Source organism: Leptopilina heterotoma, unplaced genomic scaffold (assembly GCF_015476425.1).
Source record: "Leptopilina heterotoma isolate Lh14 unplaced genomic scaffold, ASM1547642v1 Lhet_343, whole genome shotgun sequence".
NCBI classification, from domain to species: domain Eukaryota; kingdom Metazoa; phylum Arthropoda; class Insecta; order Hymenoptera; family Figitidae; genus Leptopilina; species Leptopilina heterotoma.
In genome coordinates this window covers 115,247-138,930 of record NW_025111029.1, presented here as the reverse complement: position 1 = coordinate 138,930, position 23,684 = coordinate 115,247, and the positions used below count along the sequence as shown (strand labels likewise).

Genomic DNA, 23,684 nt, shown 5'->3' with positions numbered 1-23,684 from the left:
GGTAGTAAAATTTTGTTATTATTCGTTGAATCATTGGAACAATTTTGATATTTTTCATTATTTTTTTTTTTTTTTTTTTTTTTGAGAGAGAGAGAGATAGATTGTTAATTCCGAGTTACGAGGGAATTTAAATTTAGTAGTTCTTAGGTAAGACTGAGGAATTAAATAACGTTCTTATAATAGTAGAATTGGAAAAAGTACGGTAATTCAACGAGATAAGACCAAGTGTACGATTCGTTTCGTAAAGTAAAGTTTGCATGGTTATGAAAACGGAAGGAGATGTCTAAGATTTTTAATATTTGCGTATTGACTTTTGATAAATTCGCTTTAAAAAATTTAACCTTTTTCCTGTCGTTTATCATTTTGGGATATATTTTTTTAAATGATCCGCAAAAGATTTTTTTTTTTTTTTTTTTTTTTTTTTTAATTTAAATCCATGGATTACAGACTGAAACTTTTTCACCTTTTTCATCTATTTTGTAAATTTTTGAAATATTTTTAATTAACAGTTTAAATTCTAAAAATTTTCAATTAATGTATGTTTTAATAAACCATAATTTTAATTTTTTTTTAAACTTTCACCGATTGTAATCTTGGTTCACTTTGAATTTAATTCCTCGACATTTTTAATCTCTGAACTTTCGATTCATCTTATTTTTAATTAAGCTTAAATTTAAATTGCAATTTCTACAAATTTTGAACAATATAAATTTCATATTTTAATCACAATCAATTTCAAATTCAATAAATTAAAACTTTAATTTATGTATTTTTTAATATTTTTTAGGAACAATTTAGCAAAACTTGATGATAAACTAAATGCGATTTTTATGAATTATATATTTTATGCATAAAAATTATAATATTTAGAAAAAAAATTCAAAAATAGATTTTTCTGTTTAATAATTAAATTTTAATAAAATTCTTCTTACAAACAATAATTGAAGAAATTTTTATAAAATTCAAAGCAAAAATTCAATTAATAAATAATCAAATTTTTACAAGAATTTTGAAATCCAATTTTCAAGAAAATAATTCGAAAAAATTCATTTAATTTAAAAAAAATTTAATTAAATTCGATGCAAGAATTGAATTATTTTCAACACAATTTTAATAAAATTTCTTTAAAGAATTCAATTATATTCAAAAATGTTGATAAATTTGTTTATTAGAATTTAATTTTTTTCAAAAATTTGAATGAAATTCTTAGAAACAGTTTAATTATATTCAACACTTTTAATAAAATTCGTCGCAAGAATTGAATTATTTTGACATCTTTCAAAAATTCTAAACTTTTAAATGAGCAAAATATTCGTTTGATATAAATATTATATATTTATATATAATATTTCCGTCCAAACTTAAGTAAATAAATTATTTTTAAAAATATTCTTGACGTTTAAATGAAAAGAATATTATTTTGATATAAATATTTTTAAAAAAATTTTTAATTATTGAAATTATTATAATATTTTTGTTACTTTTATAATTTTGAATCTAAACTTATTTTATTCCTGTATATAATTTTCTACAAATTTTTAAAAATAATTAAATTCTTTTCAGAAATTTATTTAAAATTGTACTAAAGATGACTGAATTATTGTGAAGAATTTTATTAATCAGAAAATTAATTGAAATTTTGCTTAGAATGTAATTGAAAAAAAATTGCATTGAATTTTGTTATTTTCTGAAGGCATTTTATTAAGATTTTAAAAAATAATTGAATTCTTTTGCAAATAATTTAATTTCTACAAAGAATTTTATTAAAATTATTTAAAATAATTGAATTATTCTTAAAAATTTTAATAAAAATTTTCCAAATAATTGAATTTTTTTTCAAATAATTTTATCAACATTTTTAAAAATAATTGAATATTTTTGAAAATAATTGAATTCTTCTTAAAAATTTTATTAGAAACTTTCAAAATAATTTAATTTTAGCACAGAAATTTATTAAAATCTTTGAAAATAATTCAATTGTTTTATTATGAAAATAATTGAATTCCCACGAAGAATTTATTATTTATGATAATAATTGATTTCTTGAGAAGAATTTTATTAAAATTTAATTATAATTGAATTGTTTGGAAGCATCTAATTTACATTTTTTAAAATAATTGAATTCTTAAAAATTTTATTAAAGGTTATCAAAATTATTGAATTGTTTCGAAGAATTTTCTTACAATTTTTGATAAGAATTGAATTCATTAGAAGCATTTGATTAACATTTTTTAAAATCATCGAATTTTATTAAATTTGTTTTTAACAATTGAATTTTTTTGAATTATTTTCTTGAAAATTGTATTTCAAATTAAATTCCAATAAAAATTTGATTATTTATGATAATTGAATTTTTGCTTTGAATTATATTAATTTTTTTCTAATATAATTGAATTCTTTGGAGAAATTTTATTAAAATTTTTCAAAATAATTGAATTGTTTCAAAGAATTTTATTAAAATTTTTGATAACAATTGTATTCTTTTGAAAATAATTAAACTTTTTTTTATAAAAATTAAAATTGTATTGAAAATAATTGAATTTTTTTAAAGAATTGTATCAATATAAAAATAATTTGAAATGTTGCTAATTATAAAAATTATTGAATTCCTTCGAAGTTTTTTGTTATTAATGAAAATCATTGAATTTTTGCGAAGAATTTAAAAAAATCTTTAAATATTTAAATTCTTTAGAAGCATTTAATTAACATTTTTAAAAATAATTGAATTCTTCTTAAAAATTTAATTAAAAGTTTAAAAAATTATTGAATCTGAATTTTTTCAAAGAATTTTATTAAAAATTTTTGTAATTGAATTTATTATTAGCTTTTCATGAACATTTTTTAAAATAATTGAAATAATTTGAAAATTTAATAAAAATATTTTTGAAAAATTTGCTTATTTGCTTATTTTGCATACAACTTTATTTTATGCGATTTTTTGTCACTTTCCTGTCAACTATTTTTAAAAAATAATTCATACTTTTTTCACCTTTTTTTTTAATAAAAAGGTCACTGTATATAATTTTTTTTATATTTTAGATTTTTTAAAAATTTGTTTTTTCAAAAACAAGTACAATTGCAGAACATAAATACAATATACAAATTACCAATGAAGAATATTTATGTCTCTATATGATTCTCAAGTTTTTAACGTTCAAATGAACGAAATATTGTTTATTGAAAATATTTTTTTAAATTACTGATGGCAATAAAAATTGGAAAATTAAATTTTACATTTAAAATCTTTATATCTTTAGTATTTTTAAAATTATTTTCATTATTTTTAATAATAACGCAAAGTAATTGGAATAAAATTTTTAAATGAAGAAGAAATAAATAAATTTCTAATTTCAGGTTCCTAAAAAGTACAAATCTCTTAAAATTTTATTTTTTTGATTATGAATTCTATTTCTAAGAAATCGTGATGTCAGGTCTTTTTATTTCTTTTTCATTATTCTTAGAAAATATTTTTTGATGATAAAGAGGATAAGGAAAATATTTTAATTATTGTTGTAAATTAATTTAACGGTTTTTTTTTATAAATATTGTAAAATTAATAAATAAAATAAATGAAATTTATTAATAAATAAATAAATTTTTGATGATAAAAAGGATAACAAAAATATTTGAACTATTTTTGTAAATTAATTGAATTGTCCCTTTGTTACAAATATTGTAAAATTAATAAGTAAAATGAAGTCAATGTGAAGTTATCATCACTTTTATTTTTTAGGAAACTTATCCTTCAACCCCGCCAGTGTGGTTCGCCGAATCTGAGGAAACCAGTGTCACGAATGCGGTTCAAATATTGAGCAACACGACTGGACGTGACAATCACGTCATTAACCAGGTAGGAATACTTTTGAAAGAATTGTGCCGCCTACATTCCCTACCAGAACCACCAGACGTTGAACGTCTTAGAACAGCTTTGGATCCCCTTCGTTTGGGAGCGACAGCTTCGGTGCCACAGAGGATGGAAGCGGAGGACACTGAAGACCTTGACGATGACGAAGAAAGTGAAGCCGAGGAAGACCTTCACCTCGATATGGATGAAGGCGAGACCAACGCTAAAAGCAAAGTATGTTCTTCCTTTTTTTATTAGGTACAAAAATTAAACTAATTTTTTTTTTTTTTTTTTTTTTTTTTTTTTTTTTTTGAACGATAAATATATTAATATTGTTTTTTTCTTTCTTTCAAAGGGAGAAGAAATGGCGTTGGAACACCTAGCGACTTTAGAGAGGTTGAGACAAAACCAGAGACAAGATTACTTAAAGGGTTCCGTTTCTGGCAGCGTTCAAGCTACAGATAGACTTATGAAAGAATTGCGCGATATCTATCGAAGTGATAGCTTTAAAAAAGGTACAATATTTTTTTTTGTTTACTGTAATTTTTTTTATTTTGCAGTTTTTGATTAAATTAGGGCTGATGCGGTCATGGAAAACCTGGAATTGTCATGGAATTTTTTTTTAGTCTGGAAAAACCTGCAGGCTTTGCACTCATCTACTAAAATCTACTATTTACTACTTTTTTCACGATTGGACACTATTTGGATACTTTTTTTAAAGTGACAACAAAAGCTACTTTTTTTTGTTGAAAATTTAGACTAATTTAGACTACAGCCGCTAATAGTTGAAACAAACAAATTATTCTTACAAATTTTAATAAACATTCTTCTAAAAAAGAATTAACAAATTTTTATAAAATATTTTGAAACAATTCAATTATTTTAAAAATTTTTGGAAAATCTTTTGCAAGAATTCAATTCTTTTCAAAAAATAATCAATTTATTCGCTGAAATTCAAATATTTTCAATATCTAATATTTTAATAAAATTTCCCAAAAGAATTGAATTACATTAGAAAAAAATAATTTAAATTCAAAGCAAAAATTCAATTATTATAAATAATCAAATTTTTACTGGAATTCAATTATTTGAAATACAATTTTCAAGGCAATAATTAAAAAAAATTTAATAAAATTCGATTATTTTAAAAAATGTTAATCAAACGCTTCTAATGAATTCAATTATTATCAAAAATTTTAAGAAAATTCTTTGAAACAATTCAATTATTTTGACAACCTTTAATAAAATTTTTAAGAATTCAATTATTTTAAATTATTTTAAATGCTTTTAAAAAAATTCAATTATAATTAAATTTTAATAAAATTCTTCGTAAAAAATCAATTATTGTCAATCAATTATTGTCATAAACAATAAATTCTTCGTAGAAATTCAATTATTTTCATAATAAAAAATTGAATTATTTTCAAAAATTTTAATAAAATTCTTTGATACAATTCAATTATTTTGAAAATTTTTTATGAAATTTTTAAGAAGAATTCAATTATTTTCATAATAATAAAATTGTTCGTATAGTAATTCATTTATTTAAAAAAAATTTAATAACATTCTTCACAAAAATATATTATTTTTAAAAATTTTCTTAAAATTCTTTATAAGAATTATATTTTTTGTAATAGAATTTTAATTAAATTCTTCAAAAGTATTTAATTATTTTCAAATATTGTGATCAAATTATTCGCAACAATTCAATTGTTTTCAAAAAAATTTAAATAAATAATTCAACAAAATTATTTTCATTAATAACAACATGCAATGCCATTTTAATTAAATTTCTCGAAAGATTTCAATTTTTTAAAAACTTTTAATAAAATTTGTCGCAAGAAAGAATTTTATTATCTTTAAAACAATTAAATTATAAAAATTAAATTATTTTCAAAAATTTTTATACAATATTTAGAAACAATAATACAATTACTTTCACAAATAATAAAATTCTTCGCTGAAATTGAAATATTTTCAATTTTAGAAAAAAATTAATAAAAGTTGAACGCAAAAATCCAATTAATATCATAAATAATACAATTTGTTAAAGTTTCTTAAATCGATTATCGGAAGAGTAGTAAATGATACAAATGATACAAGTGTTTCATTTACTACTCTTCCGATAATCGATTTAAAAAACTTTAACAAATTACAACAACGGAAAAAAATAAACGATTATTATTATCATAAATAATATAATTTTCGCAGGAATTTTGAAATCCAATTTTCAAGAAAATGTTACGAAAGAAATCAATTATTTAAAATATTTTAATAAAAATCTTAGAAAGAAGTTAATTATTTTCACAATTTGAAATGAATTCCTTGAAAAATGTAATTATTTTCAAGTTTTATTAACTTTTTTCGTAAGAAATCAATTATTTTCAAAATTTTTTCATAAAATTCTTTATAAGTATTAAATTTTAAGAAATAATCAATTATTCTATCAATTATTTATTTTCTGTATTTAAATAATTGAATTTTTGTAGAAATTTCTAATAAGAATTGATTAAAAAATGAATATCAGTTAATATCGTAGATTGTAATTGAATATTAAGTTAATATAAATATAAATATAAAGTAAATAATATATAAGTAAAGATTTAAGATAATTTATTTAAATTTACAATTAATTATAAATTTTTGTTAAATTTAATTGAAGTAAATTTTATACTTAAAAAAATTTATTTTGTTTACTTTTAAACATTATTTTTAAATTTAATTGAATTTTTGAAGAATTCTAACTAAAAGTTTGGAAAATAATTGACTTTCATAAAAATTTTTTAATTGAAATTATTACCAGAATAAGAAAAAAAGTGAATATTTTCTGTGAAAATCGGGGAAATACAGAATCAAATTTTTTGTGGATTTTGTGAATCGAGTGAAATGAGTTTTTTTGTCGTCAAATTTAATTTTTCGATAGCCACTTTTTTACTGTTTTTTTCAGTCTGAAAGATACTTTTTTCTACTTTTTTAAAAAATTAATTACTGAGTGCCACGCCTGTTAATGTTAAAACCCATTTTTTGAACTTTTAAACCCAAATTAAATGTTTTAATCTTAAATTTCACTTTTTACAATCAAATTTTATTTTTATCAACAAAAATTTATTTGATCGAAAATAAATTACGAATTTTTAAAGGAATGTGAGTGATTCTTAAAAAAGAGTATTCAACATAGGAACTATTTTTATTTTGTAAATATAAGATATATGTAGAAATTAAGGAAGAATATGACGGACAGTCAAGACCAACAACATAATTTTCTATTAAAAGAAAAAGAAAAATTAAATTTCACGCGCTTTGATGAAAGGTACCTAAGAAACAAGGAATTTTAAGGTTATGTTTGTGTTATTTTTAGCTTAATTAAAATTTTCTGTTTAATTACATAAAACTAAAGACAGTTTTTATTAATTAGTTTTGATGCAACGAATACTTAAAAATTGGCGATTTATATTTTTGTGTTTTCATTTTAAAAATTACAAACATAACCTAAAATTGTTTGCTTCTCAGGGACCTTTCTTTGGAATTTGAATATAATGCCCAAGTAGCCAGTAAGCTTGCTGCAAGTTTTTAGAAAGTTTACAGATTACTTGGGTGTTCATAAGTGACGTATATTTTAACAAAATTACACATTACTCCAACTATTAAAAATAATATTTTTCACTTTCATTTCAGGCATGTACAGCATAGAACTAGTTAATGACAGTCTCTATGAATGGAATATTAAACTAATGTGTGTGGATCCTGATTCGCCTCTGCACAATGATCTCGTACTTCTTAAAGAAAAAGAAGGAAAAGACAGTATTTTACTCAACATGCTTTTTAAGGTATTTATTTTTTTCAGATATTTATTGAGTTTATTGTTTATTAAAAGTAAATACTTGAGAAATGATCCTAAAGTTCAGAACATTCAAAATTTCAAATGAGCGAACTATATTATTTTCTGCTTAAAATTAAATTTTTTATTACAATAATTTTACGTTACTTTCAATAAAATTAATTATAAAGTTTCTAAATGTTAAAGGAGGTGGTTCCCTAAGGCTTATATTTGGGCCATTTGGGATTTTTATTTAAATGGTGGAACTGTGCATTTTTACGAATAAGAAATATATTTTTGTCGATTTTAGGCGAAATGGGGGTGTTTCGGTTATATAAATATACCATTTTTATATTTACGAATTAAAAAAACCCCCAAGTAACGAGTTTCAAATGAATTCTATCAGTTTTTTAAAACTCGTGCGCCATATTGGATCCGCCATTTTTAATTTTTGAAATCCGACTTCAGATTCGTAATCAGCGACCCCAAAAACCCGCCAGTAACAAGTTTATGATTAATTGTATTACAATTTAAAAATATTTTTTGTGTCTTTTCTACACCCTTTTTTTAAAAAAAAATCCCCTTCGTATCAAAGAGTAAATATGACAAAAACACCCACGTTTCGCCTAAAATTGACAAAAATATACTTCTTATTCGTAATTTTCGAAAATTTTCCTCAATTCAGTAAATTATACCATTTTTTGGGAATTTAATTATTTTCATAAATAATAATAAAACTCATCGCAAAATTTCACTTATTTTTCATACAATTTTAATCAAATTCCTCGAAAAATATAATTATTCTTACAAATTGTATTAAAATTTGTCGAAAGAATTTAATTATTTAATAGGGTTGCCACAGGTCAGAAAATTCAGGGAAAAGTCAGAGAAAGTAAAATTGGTTAGGGAAGTCAGGAATTTTTAGTAAAAATACTGAAAAAATTGAATTTTGGAAAAGTTACAAATGATTCCAGAAATTCAATTATTTTCAAAAGTTATAAATATTCTTCGCAGAATTTCAATTATGTTCAAAAACTAAAAAAAAATTCTTGTCAAAATTTCAATTATCTTTATAAATAATAAACTTCTACGAAATTCAATTATTTTTAAAAATTTTAATAAAATTCTTGGCAAAATTTCACAGAAATTCAATTATTTACAAAAGTTTTAATAAATTTCTTCGAAATAATTCAATTATTTTCATAAGTAATAAATGTTTCAAAGGAATTCAATTATTTAAAATAGAAAATTTCATAAAATTTTTCGAAAAATATCAATTATTAAAAAAAAATTTTATAAAATTCGTCGCAAGAATTCAATTATTTAAGAAAAATTTAACAAACTTCTTTTCAAGAATTCAATTATTTATATAAATAATAAAATTCTTCACAGAAATTCAATTATGTTAAAAATTTTTTTTAAAAATTCTTGTCAAAATTTCAAGTATCTTTATAAATGATAAAATTCTTCTCCGAAATTCAATTATTTTAGGGAAATTTTAATTATTTTCATAAATAATAAAAGTTACAAAAATTCTTCGCAGAACTTCAATTATGTTTAAAATTTTTTTTTAAATTCTGGTCAAAATTTCAATTATTTTTATAAATAATAAAATTCTTCTCCGAAATTCAATTATTTTAGAAAAATTTTAATAAAACTTTTGGCAAAATTTCACAGAAATTCAATTATTTACAAAATATTTCATAAACTTCTTCGAAATAATTTAGATTATTTTCATAAGTAATAAAATTTTTACAGGAATTCAATTATTTAATATACAAAATTTCGTAAAATTTTTCGAAAAATATGAATTATTTAAAACGATTTTTATAAAATTCGTCGCAAGAATTCAATTAGTTAAGATAATTTAACAAAGTTCTTTTCAAGAATTCAATTGTTTTCAAAAGTAATTTTATTATATTCTTCGCAGAAATTTAATTATATGTTCAAAAATTAAAAAAAAAAATCTTGTCAAAATTTTAAGTATCTTTATAAATAATAAAATTCTTCTCCAAAATTCAATTATTTTAGAAAAATTTTAATAAAATTCTTGGGAAAATTTTAATTATTTTCATAAATAATAAAATTCATCGCAGGATTTTAATTATTTTTTATACAATTTTAATCCAATTCCTCGAAAAATGTAATTATTCTTAAAAATTTTATTAAAATTCGTCAAAAGAATTCAATTATTTAAAAATTTGTTGATAAAATTCTTTATGAGAATTTAATTTTAACAAACATTTAATTGTTCAATAAATTATATTTATTTTTTAATTTAAATAATTGAATTCTTGCAAAACGAATTTTATTACATTTTTTTTTTAAATCGCCTTCTTCATGTTTTGTAATAATATTCTTATAAGTTGTTGAATTTCAAAAAGGTTTGAATTTAAATGTTTTGAAAAATTTTAATTCCTACGGAAAAATAATAATGATTATATTGAATTATATTGATTATATTGATTAAAGAAGTTATTGATGTTTTTAAACAATTTTAAAATTAAAGAAATTTGTAAATAAATGTAATAGAACATTTTTTTGAGTATCTAAGAATTTTTAGAGTGAATCAGAATATTCTTTAGGGTCATCGAAAAAGTGAATATTTTGTCTGGAAATCAGGAGTAAAAATAAAATTAAATATTTGTGGCAACCCTGTTTAAAAATTAGTTGATAGAATTCTTTATGAAAATTAAATTTTACTAAACATTCAATTATTCAATAAATTAATTATTTTTGTATTTAAAATTTTAAATAATTGAATTCTCTTTTTTATTGTCTAATAAAAATTGATTTAAAAATGAATTTGAGTTAAAATTTTAGATAATAATTGAATATTAAAAGCATTATAGCGGAAATTTTTTTTTTGAAATAATTGAATTTTGAAAAGATTTCAAATTAAAATCTTTGAAAATCGGAATTTTTCATACTTTTAATTAAAATTCTCATTCTGTAGAATGAGTTTTATTTGAAAAAGTTTAATTGAATTGTTTTTTAAATTATTATTGAAAGTTGTTATTTTCTAATAATATTTAATTGAAGAAGGGTAATAATTGCTGATCCTCGATTATACCATCATATGCTATCGATACATATAAAAATGAGAAAAATTCACCGACCCAAAAAAATTTAGGGGTCCACTTCAGGAATTCTTACCCACAATTTCTGAATAATCGAAATTTCCTAAAATTGAATTGTGAACAAATAGATTTAAAAATTCCTAATGAACTTTTTCAAAAATTATTAAAAATAAAATTGATTTAGAATTTTAGTTAAAATTTGTAGAAAATAATAATTGAATTGAAATGATGAAAATTATTTTGAAAAAGTTACAGTAACAAAATTCTTATAATATAAAATAATGATTTTATCACTCGGTCATCTTTAATTATTATAAGTTGTTGATTTTCAAAAGGTTTGAATTTGAAATCGTTGACAATAATAATAATTAATGATTAAATATTGATTTAAGACAGAATATCTCGATGATTATTATTATTATGTAATAATGTAATAATGTTAATTTTCTTGAAGGAAACGTATCCTTTCGAGCCTCCATTTGTACGAGTGGTGCACCCCATTATTTCTGGCGGATATGTCCTACTGGGAGGAGCCATATGCATGGAGCTGTTGACAAAGCAGGGCTGGAGTTCGGCCTACACGGTTGAGGCCCTCATCATGCAAATATCCGCAACATTAGTCAAAGGCAAAGCCCGAATTCAGTTCCCCGGTACTACAGGCAGCGGAAAAGTCTGTGGCGGACAAGGACAGTACAGTCTCGCTCGAGCACAGCAGTCCTTCAAGTCCCTTGTCCAAATACATGAAAAGAATGGTAAATATCTTTTCATTTATTTCACATTTCACGAGTACAATATCCTCTCGTTGCAAAAGTCCTTTCGACGAAATTCAAAAACCAATTGTGACATTCTGTTCCCTAACAGTTTTCCTAATTCAGTTAATTTTCTAATTGTAAATTCCTAATGAACTTGTTTCATAATTATTTTTTTCTAAAAATTACTTGAGAGGACTTTCTGATGAAGAATCCAGCTCTTTAATTGGTAAAAAAATACTTTTTTTAAACTCATTGAAAAAAATGTATTATAATTATTGCAAAAATTTCTTTTGGATATTCTCTTCATAAACCGTTTTTAAAAATGTTCTACAATTTTTATATACATTTTTCTCAACAAAAAAAAACAAAAAAATTATGTGTTTTCTGGTCAATTCAGGGCAGTAATTTTATGATACTATGGAACATTTTAAAGCAAAAAAAAAGAAAAATCTATTTTTTTTAAATTTTTGGTTAGAAAGTCCCCTTAATATTCTTTTCAATATCGTAATTTCTGATCGAATTACGTTCAAAAATAGGTTAAACGAAGCGATTTTTAAAGAAGGTATTCTGGTCTAGTGGCCTCAATTTTAGGCGTTTTTCGAGTAGGATAAAAAAGAAAGTTTAACATTTTTAGTATTTTTTTTTGCAAGTTGTTTATTAATAATAATTAAAGAATACAGAAAAAATTTAGAAAACAAAATTAAAACTTTTAAAAGTTATGAAGTGAAGAACTGAAGGTGAAGTGGGAACTGAAAAAAAGTGCGAATTGGTTGACAATTATTTTTATAAATAACAAAATTCTTCGCAGAAATTCAATTATTTACAAAAATGAACAGAATGTCACATAACTTCGGACATTTATTTAGAGTGAAAACACCATTCTATAATCAAAATTACAATACTCTAACTATTTCCGTTCGAAAGGTAAAGAATTTTAACAGTTTTGACAGTTTAATATTTAGCCCCAGTCTCCCCTAATAAAATTTCTTTTAGGAATTATTCAATTATTTTCATAAATAATTAATAAAACTCATTTGCAGAATTTCTATTATTTTTAATACAATTTTCATCGAATTTCTCGAACAATGTCATTATTCTCACAAATTTTATTAAAATTCGTCGAAAGAGTTCAATTATTTAAAAATTTGTTGATAAAATTCTTAATTTTAATTCAATTGAACCGTTGGCGACCAACAGTGCTTTCTAAATTAAAATAAATAATTCCTAGAAATTATTAAAAATTATTTTCTGATACCATGCGTTTAATGGAAAATAAAATTTTCAAACCTTGGGGAAGTCGACGTCGTCAGGGTTGTCACGCAACCTGGAAAACCTGGAAAACCTGGAAATGTCATTAAATTTTATAAACCTTGAAAAAACCTGGAAAAGTCAGGGAATTTTGATCAAAATTCTGGAAAATTATTGTGCTTATTCTTAAAATCTAATTTTTCTTAAATATCTCAAAATTAATTAAATTTTAAAAGAGTTGCATCTACAATTTTTCTTCGCAATAATTCAATTTTCCAAAAGAATTCCATTATTATTAAAACAAATTTGAATAAAATTCTACGCAAACATTCAATTATTTTCATAAATAATCAAAATTTCTCAGGAATTCTATTATTTACAAATTTCTTCGCATTAATTCAATTATTTTCATAAATAATCAAAATTTTTACAGAGATTCAATTATTTTCATAAATAATAAAAAACTTTATAGGTTTTCAATTATTTTCATAAATAATAAAACTCATCGCGGAAATTTCAATTATTTTTAATACAAATTTTGATGGAATTTCTCAAAAAATGTAATTATTCTCCAAAATTCAATTATTTTCAAAAATTTTATAAAATTCTTGCCAAAATTTCAATTATTTTCAAAAACTTTTCTCCATTTAATCAAAATTTTTTTACTGAGATTCAATTATATTTAATGCATTTTTAATCTAATTTCTCGAAAAATGAAATTATTCTTAAAAATTTTATTGAAATTCTTCAAAAGAATTTTAATTACCTATTTAAAAATTTGTTGATAAAATTCTTTAAATGAAAGTTCAATTTTAAAAAACATTCAATTGTTCAATAAATTATTTATTTTTGTCTTTGAATAATTGAATTCTAGTATTCTCGTCAAAATTTCAATTATCTTTAGAAATAATTCAACTCTTCGCTGAAATTCAATTATTTTCAAAACTTTTAATAAAATTCGTGGCAAAATTTCAATTATTTTCAAAAATTTTCCTCAATCAATGATTTTCAATATTTACTATTTTAATAAAATTGGCCAAAAGAATTTAATTATTAAAAAAAAATTAATAAAATTCTACGCAAACCTTTAATTATTTTCATAAAATAATAAAAATTTCTCACAGGAATTCAATTATTTAAAATTTTTTTATAAATTTCTTTGCAATCATTCAATTATTTTCATAAATAATTAAATTTTTACAGGGATTCAATTATTTTTGTAAATAATAAAATCGTTTTTAGGAATTCAATTATTTTCATTAAATAATAAAAATAAAACTCATTGCAAAATTTCAATTATTTTTTAATACAATTTTAATCAAATTCCTCGAAAAATATATTTATAAAATTCTTTATGAGAATTCAATTTAAAAAATATGCAATTATTCAATAAATATTTTTTTTGTATTTAAATAATTGAATTCTAGTAGAATTTTCTAATAAAAATTGATTTAAATATGAATTTTAGTTAAAATTTTAGATTGTAATTGAATATTAAAAGTATCAGAGCGCGAATTTTTAGAAATATTTGAATTTTGAAAAGGTTTCAAATTAAAATCTTTGAAAATCTGAATTTTCCATATTTTTAACTAACAATTCTGTGGAATTAATTTTTTTGAGAAAGTTCAATTGCGGATTTTATTTAGAAATTATTTCAAGTTTTTATTTCCTAATATATATATATATATATATTTAGTTGAAGAATTTACAAATACATAATTGAAATTTTGTAAAATTGAATTGCAAAAATTATTAAAAATAATGCATTTATAGAAGAATTTTAGTTGAAAACACGAAAAAAAATTTAATTTTGGAAAAGTTACAAATTATTGCAGAAATTCAATTATTCTCAAGAGTAATAATATTGTTTACAAAAATTAAATATTGGTAAAAATAATAAAATTCTTCTTAGGGATTACAATTATTTTCACAAATCGTAAAACTCATTGCGGAATTTTCTATTATTTTTAAGACAATTTAAATCAAATTTCTCGAAAAATGTCATTATTCTTAAAATTTTTATAAAAATTCGTCGAAAGAATTAAATTATTTAAGAATTTGTTGATAGAATTCTTTATGGGAATTGAATTTTAAGAAACATTCATTTGTTCAATAAATTATTTAATTTTGTATTTGAATCATTGAATTCTAGTAGAAGTTTTTATTTTTTTTAATATTTATTTACGGAAGAATTTCCGAATAATCGATGTAATTTCGTAAAATTAAATTTTAAACAAAAGGATTTGAAAATTTCCAAAGAAATTTTTCAAAAATTGTTAAAAATAAAATTGATTTAGAGTTTTAGTTAAAAATTGTAGAAAATAATAATTAAATTGAAGTGATGAAAGTAAGTTTGATTACAGTAACAATATTCTTATAATATAAAATAATGATTTTATCAGTAAAAAAAAAGTTCAAAAAAAAGTTAAAGAAGTTTTTTTGGAAAAAAACTATTAAAATATTAAAAGGACATTTTGGTCAAGAATTTAAAAAAAATTTATTTTTATATTTTTGATTTAAAATCCTCCTTAGTATCATAAAATCAATTTTAAAAATATAAGAAAAATACAAGCACAAATTTAACAAAAATTTTTGTTTCCAGGCTGGTTCACACCGCCCAAGGAAGATGGCTAATAAAACTTAAAAACAATGATGGTCGACGAAAGGACGAGTGGTGGCAATAGAATTGATTCGGTGTGTGCCCATAAAAAAAATAAATAATTTTAACATTACAAAAAAATTTGATACGCAGACACATTTATTGTAGGTAAAAATGTGTGATGGACGCAATTACGCGTATGAAAAGGAAAACAAGAAGAAAATAATTTTATCGTGCTTCCCCACAAGAATTTTACCCTTTTTTTTATTGAAAAAAAAGAAAAGAAAAGCAAAAATTAATCAACCAAATCGGTTATTTTCGAAACAATGTTTCTTCAAAATAAGAAGTTGTTAATTTTTTTTTGCCGAGTAATTTAATTTTCCAGGGGGATCAGACGGATAGTTTTATAGTTCTATATTAGTGTACAATTTAAAGGTTTGTAAACAATCGACGACTGAAAAATGGTTGCATTTTCTTTTTTACAGTATCAAAACATAGATCATTCACTTTCAAATACTTGAGCAGCTTTTTATTTTTATTTTTTGGCGGATTTTTTCTTTTTTTTAATAAGCGACGTTTTCCATTTACTATTCTTTAAGGAACTGTTCTTTTCTTTTTCGAAATTTTCAAGAAAATGTTACTTTAAGTGTTAACTTTTAAAATTCTTGCGAAATATTTTGATTTAATGCTAAAAATTTTAAAAATGCCTTGAAGGAGTAATTTTTTTCCACTCAATGCTTAGAGAAACTTTTCTAAATTACTTCTAAACGTGAAGAAAATTTTTTTTTAGAATAGTAACCGGAGAAATTCTTTTGTAATTCTGGGCAAATTTTTAAGATTATTGAAATATTTCTTCAATCTTGTTTTTGAAAAAGAAATTTCTTTTTGAAAAAAAAATGTCTAAACACGTTTGTCAAAAATATTTCGTTCTTAGATTGTACAAGTATTTTCATAATCGAATATTTATAAAAATGCACCAGAATTAATATTAAATGAATTCGAGTGAAAATTGAAATAAAAATTTGTGATCTTATCTTCTTTAAGATATATTTTTCTAAATTAGTGTATGAATTATTTTTTAATTATTAATTGTTAAATATAAATTATTAATTATTAATTTTTAATTATTAATTTTTAATTATTAATTTTTAATTATTAGTTTTTAATTATTAATTTTTAATTATTAATTTTTAATTATTAATTATTAATTAAGAACTCTAGATTAATGATTATTAATTAAAAGCTCTAGATTAATGATTATTAATTAAAAGCTCTAGATTAATATTGTTTAACTGAATATAAAAAATTAAAAATAATTTTTTTCCACCTTAAATATAAAAATGTTGCGATTGTTTTCATTTTCACTCGAAAATAAATAGTTATTTGTCATTGTGAAAAAATATAAAATATCAAGCTTGCAAGTGTACACATAGAGTTTATGTGACAAAGAAAGTGATTCGCTCTTCACCTAGTCTTGATTTAAAAAAAAAAATTCTTTTTTTCTTTCCTTGTCATAAAATTTTTTAGTATAACAGCAGCACTTCCAAACTTATTGCCAATCATTTTCTCTCTCTCCCTCTAATTTTCATTTCTTTTTTTCTCTCTTTTTTTTATTGAAAATTTACTATAGAGGGAGAGTGAAAAATAAATAGCGTCATCACTTGACATGAGTTTGACAACAAAAACGAAAAATTTTTTTTTCTTGTAGTTGAAAAAAATAAAATAACGCATTGAGTCACTGGAGTAAATGAAAAAAAATGTGAATGTATAAATTTTGTGTTTATAATAAGTATGAGAGAAAATAAGATTCGAAATGAAACGAAAGACAAATTTCAAGAAAAGAAATGGATAAGACTAAAAAAAAAAAGAAAACAAAAAAAAAGTGTGATTGTCAATAGTTTTTAAAAAAAAATAAAAGGAGAAGAGACGCACGCATCGAAAATTGTAAAAATAAGCTAAAGCATCGGTCTCTTCTCTACGGAATCGTTTAATTAAACTATTATCGATCCATTCCTTCGTTCTCATTTGTGTGTTAAGAAGAAAAAAAAGGTCTCATACGTGTCCACCCTTTTTTTTGAACTGTAGTTATTTTTTTTTTTATTTTTTTATATATATATAGATAGATCTTTTGTAATACTGTGTTAAGAGTATTAGTGCGATATTACTTTATATTTAAAAAAAATTGGCTTTCCAAGATTGATATATGCGTTCACTGAAAATCACATCTTGGATTTATTTTTTTCTACAGTAGAAAAGTAAGTTTTACATTTTATTGTATATGAAAAAAAAAATTTCGTAGCGTTAATCGGAGGTACAAAAGAAAATACTGCTCTACGATTGATAAAAATACTGTAATTTATAAAAACTGAAAATGCAAAAAAAATTTTTTTTGTTTTATTATAATTCCGACATATTTATCAAAGAAAAAAAACAAGGTGTGATTTTAGTTAACGGAGAGAAACGCTTTTAAATTTGTTAAAGAGATTTTAATTTTCGTTATAAAAAAATTTGTTGATTATAGAAAAGTGAAATTTTTTTTTATTATTTTTTCTTTTAAGAATTTACAATTTATAATTTGATAGCTTTGGTCAGTAAAAAAATATTCTATGTCGTGTATAATGTTTCTCTCTGCTTTATAAAGTATTTCTCCAAATGGAATTTTCATTTTTTTTTGTTTTTGCACTTTTTTCAATATTCTGCGTTGAAAAGTAGAATTTTTTGTTTCTCGCCTGTACTCAGTACTTATTTTGTATACTGATAAAACTTCTGAAAAAATATTTTTTTTTTAATTTAAAAAATGCACATTCGAAAAAAAAGCAAAACTAATGTTATATGACAATTGTTAATTTTCAATATTATTCTTCAAATAAATTCTTTATATAATTTTTGACATCTCGTTTAGACAATAAATATTAAGGGAGTTTATAATTAAAATTTATTAGACAGAAACAGTGTTTTGTATTTATAATGTAAATATTTACATTGTATTCTGAAATATAAATTGATACTTAATTTTACTTTTTTTTTATTTATTTTTATTATTATTGGATTATTATATATTATATGAAATAGTGATAATAAATATTTTGTACAATGTAATGTTTTTTGTACCAAACTTTAAATTTATGGTTTATTTTCTTTGAAAAATTGCCATTGTTACAAAAAAATAATTTTTCGAAAATTTATTTCTTTTGATTTTTTTAAAAAAATGCTGTTTCTGAATTTCATGCTTCGCACTCATTTACTAAAAACTACAATTTACTACTTTTTATCCAATTCGTTAATATTTAGATACTTTTTTAAAAAATTTTTAACACTAAAAGATACTTTTTTCTTTTTTTCTTTTTGAAAATCTATATTTTAAAGTTGCAATAGATGAAATAAAAAAATTATTCTTAAAAATTTTGATAAAATTCTTCTTTTAGTAACAATTAAAATTTTTTTAAATAAAATTCTTTGAAACAATTCAATTATTTTCAAAATTTTTTTGAAAATCTTTCGAAAGAATTGAATTATTTTTACAAATAATGAAAGTCTTCGTTGAAATTAAAATATTTTCAATATCTACAATTTTAATAAAATTTCTCAAAAGAATTCAATTATTTTAGAAAAAAATGCATAAAAATCCAACGCAAAATTTAACTAATTTCATAAATAATCAAAACTTTTACTGGAATTCAATTATTTGAAATCCAATTTTCGAGAAAATTTTTTTATTTTTTTATTTAAAATATTCTAAGAAAATCCTTTTGGAAGAAATTAATTATTTTCTTTCATTTTGAAAACATTTGTTTATAAGAATTGAATTATTTTCATAAATATTAGAATTCATCGCAAGAATTCAATTATTTTTAATAAATTTTTTTATTAAATTTCTCGAAATAATTTAATTACTCTTTTCAATTTTCATAAAATGATTTAAAAAATTTCTAATATTTAAAAAAAGTTTAATAAAATTCAATTCAAGAATTAAATTATCATAAACATAATAAAATTTTTACAGCAATTCAAATTATTTAAAAAATTGTAAAAACATTTTTTGAAAGGAATTAATTATTTTCATAAATATTAAAATTCTTCGCAAGAAATCAATTATTTTAAATTCAATTTCAATTAAATTATTCGAAATAATTGAATTATTCTTTTCAATTTTCATAAAATGATTTTAAAAAATCAATTATTTACAAAAATTTAATAAAAATTGATGCAAGAATTGAATTATTTTTATAAATAAAACAATTTTCGCATGATTTCAATTATTTGAAAACCACTTTTGAAAAAAAAATTCAAAAGAAATCAATTTTTTAAAATATTTTAATAAAATTCGTTAAAAATAGTTAATTATTTTCTAAATTTTTGATGACATTTCTTTATAAGAATTATATTATTTTCAAAAATAATAAAAATTCTTCACAAGAATTGAATTATTTTAAAGTCATTTTTAATTAAATTATTCGTAATGATTTAATTATTCTTTTAAATTTTTATAAAATGATTTTAAAGAATTTAATTATTTAAAAGTATTTAATAAAATTCGACGCAAGATTTTAATTATTTTTAAAAATAATAAAATTCTTCACTTTTCAATTTTCTTGAAATGATTAAAAAAATTAAATTATTTACAAAAATTTAATAAAATTTGATGCAAGAATTCAATTATTTTTATAGATAAAATAATTTTCATAGGAATTCAATTATTTGAAAACCAATTTTAAAAAAAAATTCAAAGAAATCAATTATTTAAAATATTTTAATAAAATTAAAAAAAAATGTAATTATTTTCTAAATTTTTGATGACATTTCTTTATAAGAATTAAATTATTTTCATAAATAATAAAAATTCTTCGCAATAATTCAATTATTTTAAATTTAATTTTAAATAAATTATTCTTTTAAATTTTCATAAAATGATTTTAAAAAATTCAATTATTTAAAAATATTGAATAAAATTCGACGCAAGATTTCAATTATTTTGAAAAATAATAAAATTCTTCACATGATTTCAATTATGTTTAATACAATTTTAAATTAATTTCTCAAAAAATGTAATTAATTTTAAAAGTTTTATTAAAATTCTTCGAAAAAATCAATTATTTACAAAAATGTTGATTAAATTCTTGATAAGTAGGTATTCAATTCTAAAAAAAATTATTCTATCAACTGTTTATTTTTGTATTTAAATAATTGAATTTTTGTATAGAACCTTCTAATAAGAATTAATATAAAAATTAATTTCGGTTACAATTTTAGATAATTTATAGTTGAATTATTCTAAAAATTAAAAATATTTATTTAAATTTGTAATAAATTGGACATTTTGTCAAATTTAGTTGAAGTAAATTTTTATTTAAAAAAAATTATTTTCGTACTAATAATTATTTTTTTCATATATAATCCAATTTTTGAAAAATACTAACTAAAAGTTTTGAAAATAAATAAATAATTGAATTTCATAAAAATTTAGAATTAAAGTTATTACCAGGATAAGAAACAAAAAGATTATTTTTTATTGAATTTAAGGAAATACAGAATCAAATTTTTGTCATTCTTGTAAATCGTGTCATACAAGTTTTTTTGTCGTCGAATTTAATTTTTTAATGGGATACTTTTTTACTACTTTTTTAAAATTAATTATTGAGTGTGAAGTCTGGAATTTATTAATTATAATAAAAAATTCTTATTTACCGAAAAGGACATTTATTTAATTAAATCGTAAATTAAATTAAAATCTTTCTCTTAAAGGTGTAGCATGTTAACATAACCTAAAACTATAAAATAGTTTTTAACTTAAAATAACACTTTAATGAAATTTTTTTTTTAATTTCATAAAAATTAAAAAAAATGTAATTGCACAATTTTAATGTAATATTAGTTCAAGACATCAGAGTTTTTACATTAAATAATAATTATTCAAAACTTTTGGTATTTCCATTTCTTCAAACATTAAAAAATTTTTTTTTAAATTAAAAATGAGTATCAAACAGAGTTTTAGATAACTTTAAAATTTTTTAAATAATTTCTAGTTTATTTAGTAGAACGAAACAGTCGGGCAACATAATTCGAATTTTGTTTTACCGATTTTTGCTGAATTTCAGTTTAAATTTCAGATTTTCAAAATTAAAGATGGCGATCAAATATGGCGGATAATTTCAAGATTGAAGCGAATCAATCGAAATTGGTTTCTCGGATGCTTTCAGGATCTCTGAATCCGAATTTGACAGAATAAAGAAATTTAGAAAAAACAAAGATGTTTCCCTGCGCAGAGGGATAGTATCCCCAAAAACCTCAGAGTAAATATTTTAGACAAATCCGTCAACTTTCAAAAATGTTGGTCGCCATATTAGATCTGTTATTTTGAAATTTAAAACGTACATCGAATTCAAATTCAGAGGACATTTAGTTAATAAATTTAATTTTTCAAATTTTGTTAAGAATCCAAAGTGTGTTTTCTGTTATTGGCAGTTCTTCAGTTGCAATTTGTTAGAAATTTGTAGATAATAATTCGAACCCAAATATTAGAAACTGTTTTTCGTAATAATTGCTAAAAATTCTTCCTCGGAGAAATACTTTAAAAGACGTTTATCTTTTTCGTTTGTATATTATTACTCACTCAGACCTTTTTTACATGTTACATAAAACATTATATTACTCATATAAGCAACTTTAACCAACAAATCGTTTTCACTATCAACCTCTCTAAACTTAGGACATTTGATGGCATCATAGTTTAAAATGAACGATGAAGCAAAATAAGGTATGTGCAGAGTTTGTATAAAAATCTCAATTATGGTAAAGATGATGATGATGATGATGATAATAATAATAATGAGAATGAGGATGAAAATAAAAGTGTAGAAAAAATCTGAATCATATTTTCACTCTCACTTCACGATTCGCCATTAGCCTATGTTAATTATTTTTTAAGATAATACCACAGAAAGTAACAATAAAGATTTTAATAAAAAAAACATTGTGTAAATATGTGTGTAATTTCATTTAAGTTGAATTTATTTTTTGGCGTGGTCTTCATAGCCTCTAAAAACCATTGCTTGGAGTTGGTTCAGTTTCTCTTTAATGATTAGATGCTAAAGATAAAATCGACTGCACCTTACCCATGCTTCCAACCGCCTTGGTGACCTCAGCGGTAAAAGCGTCCTTGTTGGAGTCTCCTCTGATCTTATTATCTTAATCAGAAAGTCTTCCTTCTTTGTAGCTTTTGCTGATACTATTCTCGTATGACAGACGTCCGGGTTGACCTCTTTGCAAAGTTTACCCAAAATGTCAGCATACTTCACTTTTGCCTCTTTCAGCAGGACTTTGAGTCCATCTTTTACTGTCCTATTGGCGTTCTTCTGAATGTTGCAAGACTTCATTATCATCTTTGCGACCTCCAACTCCATTTTGTCGAAGCAAGTCGATGCGAACTCACTTCTAATATCAGAGATACTTAAAGAGAAGGGATTCAAAACATTTATCCCAGAATCCCTACCATACAAAAAAGGATTCATAAGGATTCGCCCCGAACACTCGGTTACCGAAACAATATGACATCTCGACAACAAAATTTTCCATCCGCTACGGAAGGCACTGGGACACAACAAATTATAAAAGACCCCAACCAAGAATGGAACGCTCCAGATTACGATGTCCTCATACTGATTCAATATGATGAGTACAACGAACCGCCTTACCTGATCCTTATGGAGTCGACCAGAGAAGATAGAAATATAGGAAGATACGACCCTCTTGCTCTGGGAAAATTAATTGCTCAATTAATTAAGGATGAAAGAAGAATCTTCACAAGTGGTAAAAACCAAGTAAAAATTTGGTGCCAAGATAAAATTGATGCTAATATACTCCTAAAGTCGGAATTACTCAAACAAAAAGGTTACAGAACATTCATCCCAGAATCCTTATTGTATAAAAAAGGTTTTATAAGGATTTGCCCTGAACATTCAGTTACGGACATCGTAAACAATATGGATGAAGACCAAAAACAAATGCTAATCACAGCAAGAAGAAGGACCAATAGAAGAAACGACCAAGAATCCGACATCATTGACCTAATATTTAGAACGATCTTTGTCCCTAGATTTATCTTCATCTGGAGTGTACGAGTCTTCGTAACACCATCCATACCGATACCTAAGGCTGGAGTCCCATGACAGCGTTTTGCGTTGCGTCGTAATGGGAGAGAATGCAGCAAACGTATATTTGCGTCTTTTTCTCTCCCATTACGACGCAACGCAAAACGCTGCCATGGGACTGCGGCCTAAAGGCGAGAACAGAATAGCCTACGTGAACGTGTAACGTGCTGACGTCACAATGTTAACTAAATGGGTGA

At 21.8% G+C, this 23,684-nt stretch overlaps 2 protein-coding genes across 2 annotated transcripts in view; one reads left to right on the top strand and one right to left on the bottom strand.

Annotated features, from left to right (window-relative positions):
• LOC122505148 (ubiquitin-conjugating enzyme E2 Q2) overlaps positions 1-16,225 on the top strand; it is a 31,999-nt gene extending 15,774 nt beyond the window's left edge. Inside the window, exons 2-6 of the mRNA XM_043616622.1 lie at positions 3,734-4,078; positions 4,200-4,359; positions 7,520-7,671; positions 11,196-11,493; positions 15,344-16,225. Of these exons, the coding sequence (XP_043472557.1) occupies positions 3,734-4,078; positions 4,200-4,359; positions 7,520-7,671; positions 11,196-11,493; positions 15,344-15,375 (987 nt within the window). The 3' untranslated portion in view covers positions 15,376-16,225. The remainder of the gene's footprint in view (positions 1-3,733; positions 4,079-4,199; positions 4,360-7,519; positions 7,672-11,195; positions 11,494-15,343) is intronic.
• On the bottom strand, positions 12,751-22,848 carry LOC122505149. The gene is made up of 2 exons (XM_043616623.1): positions 22,453-22,848; positions 12,751-12,835 (listed from the first exon to the last, which is right to left on the bottom strand). Exons 1-2 carry the CDS (start codon positions 22,846-22,848, stop codon positions 12,809-12,811), a joined length of 423 nt encoding a protein of 140 aa, XP_043472558.1. The 3' UTR covers positions 12,751-12,808.
• Between the last annotated feature and the right edge of the window lie 836 nt (positions 22,849-23,684).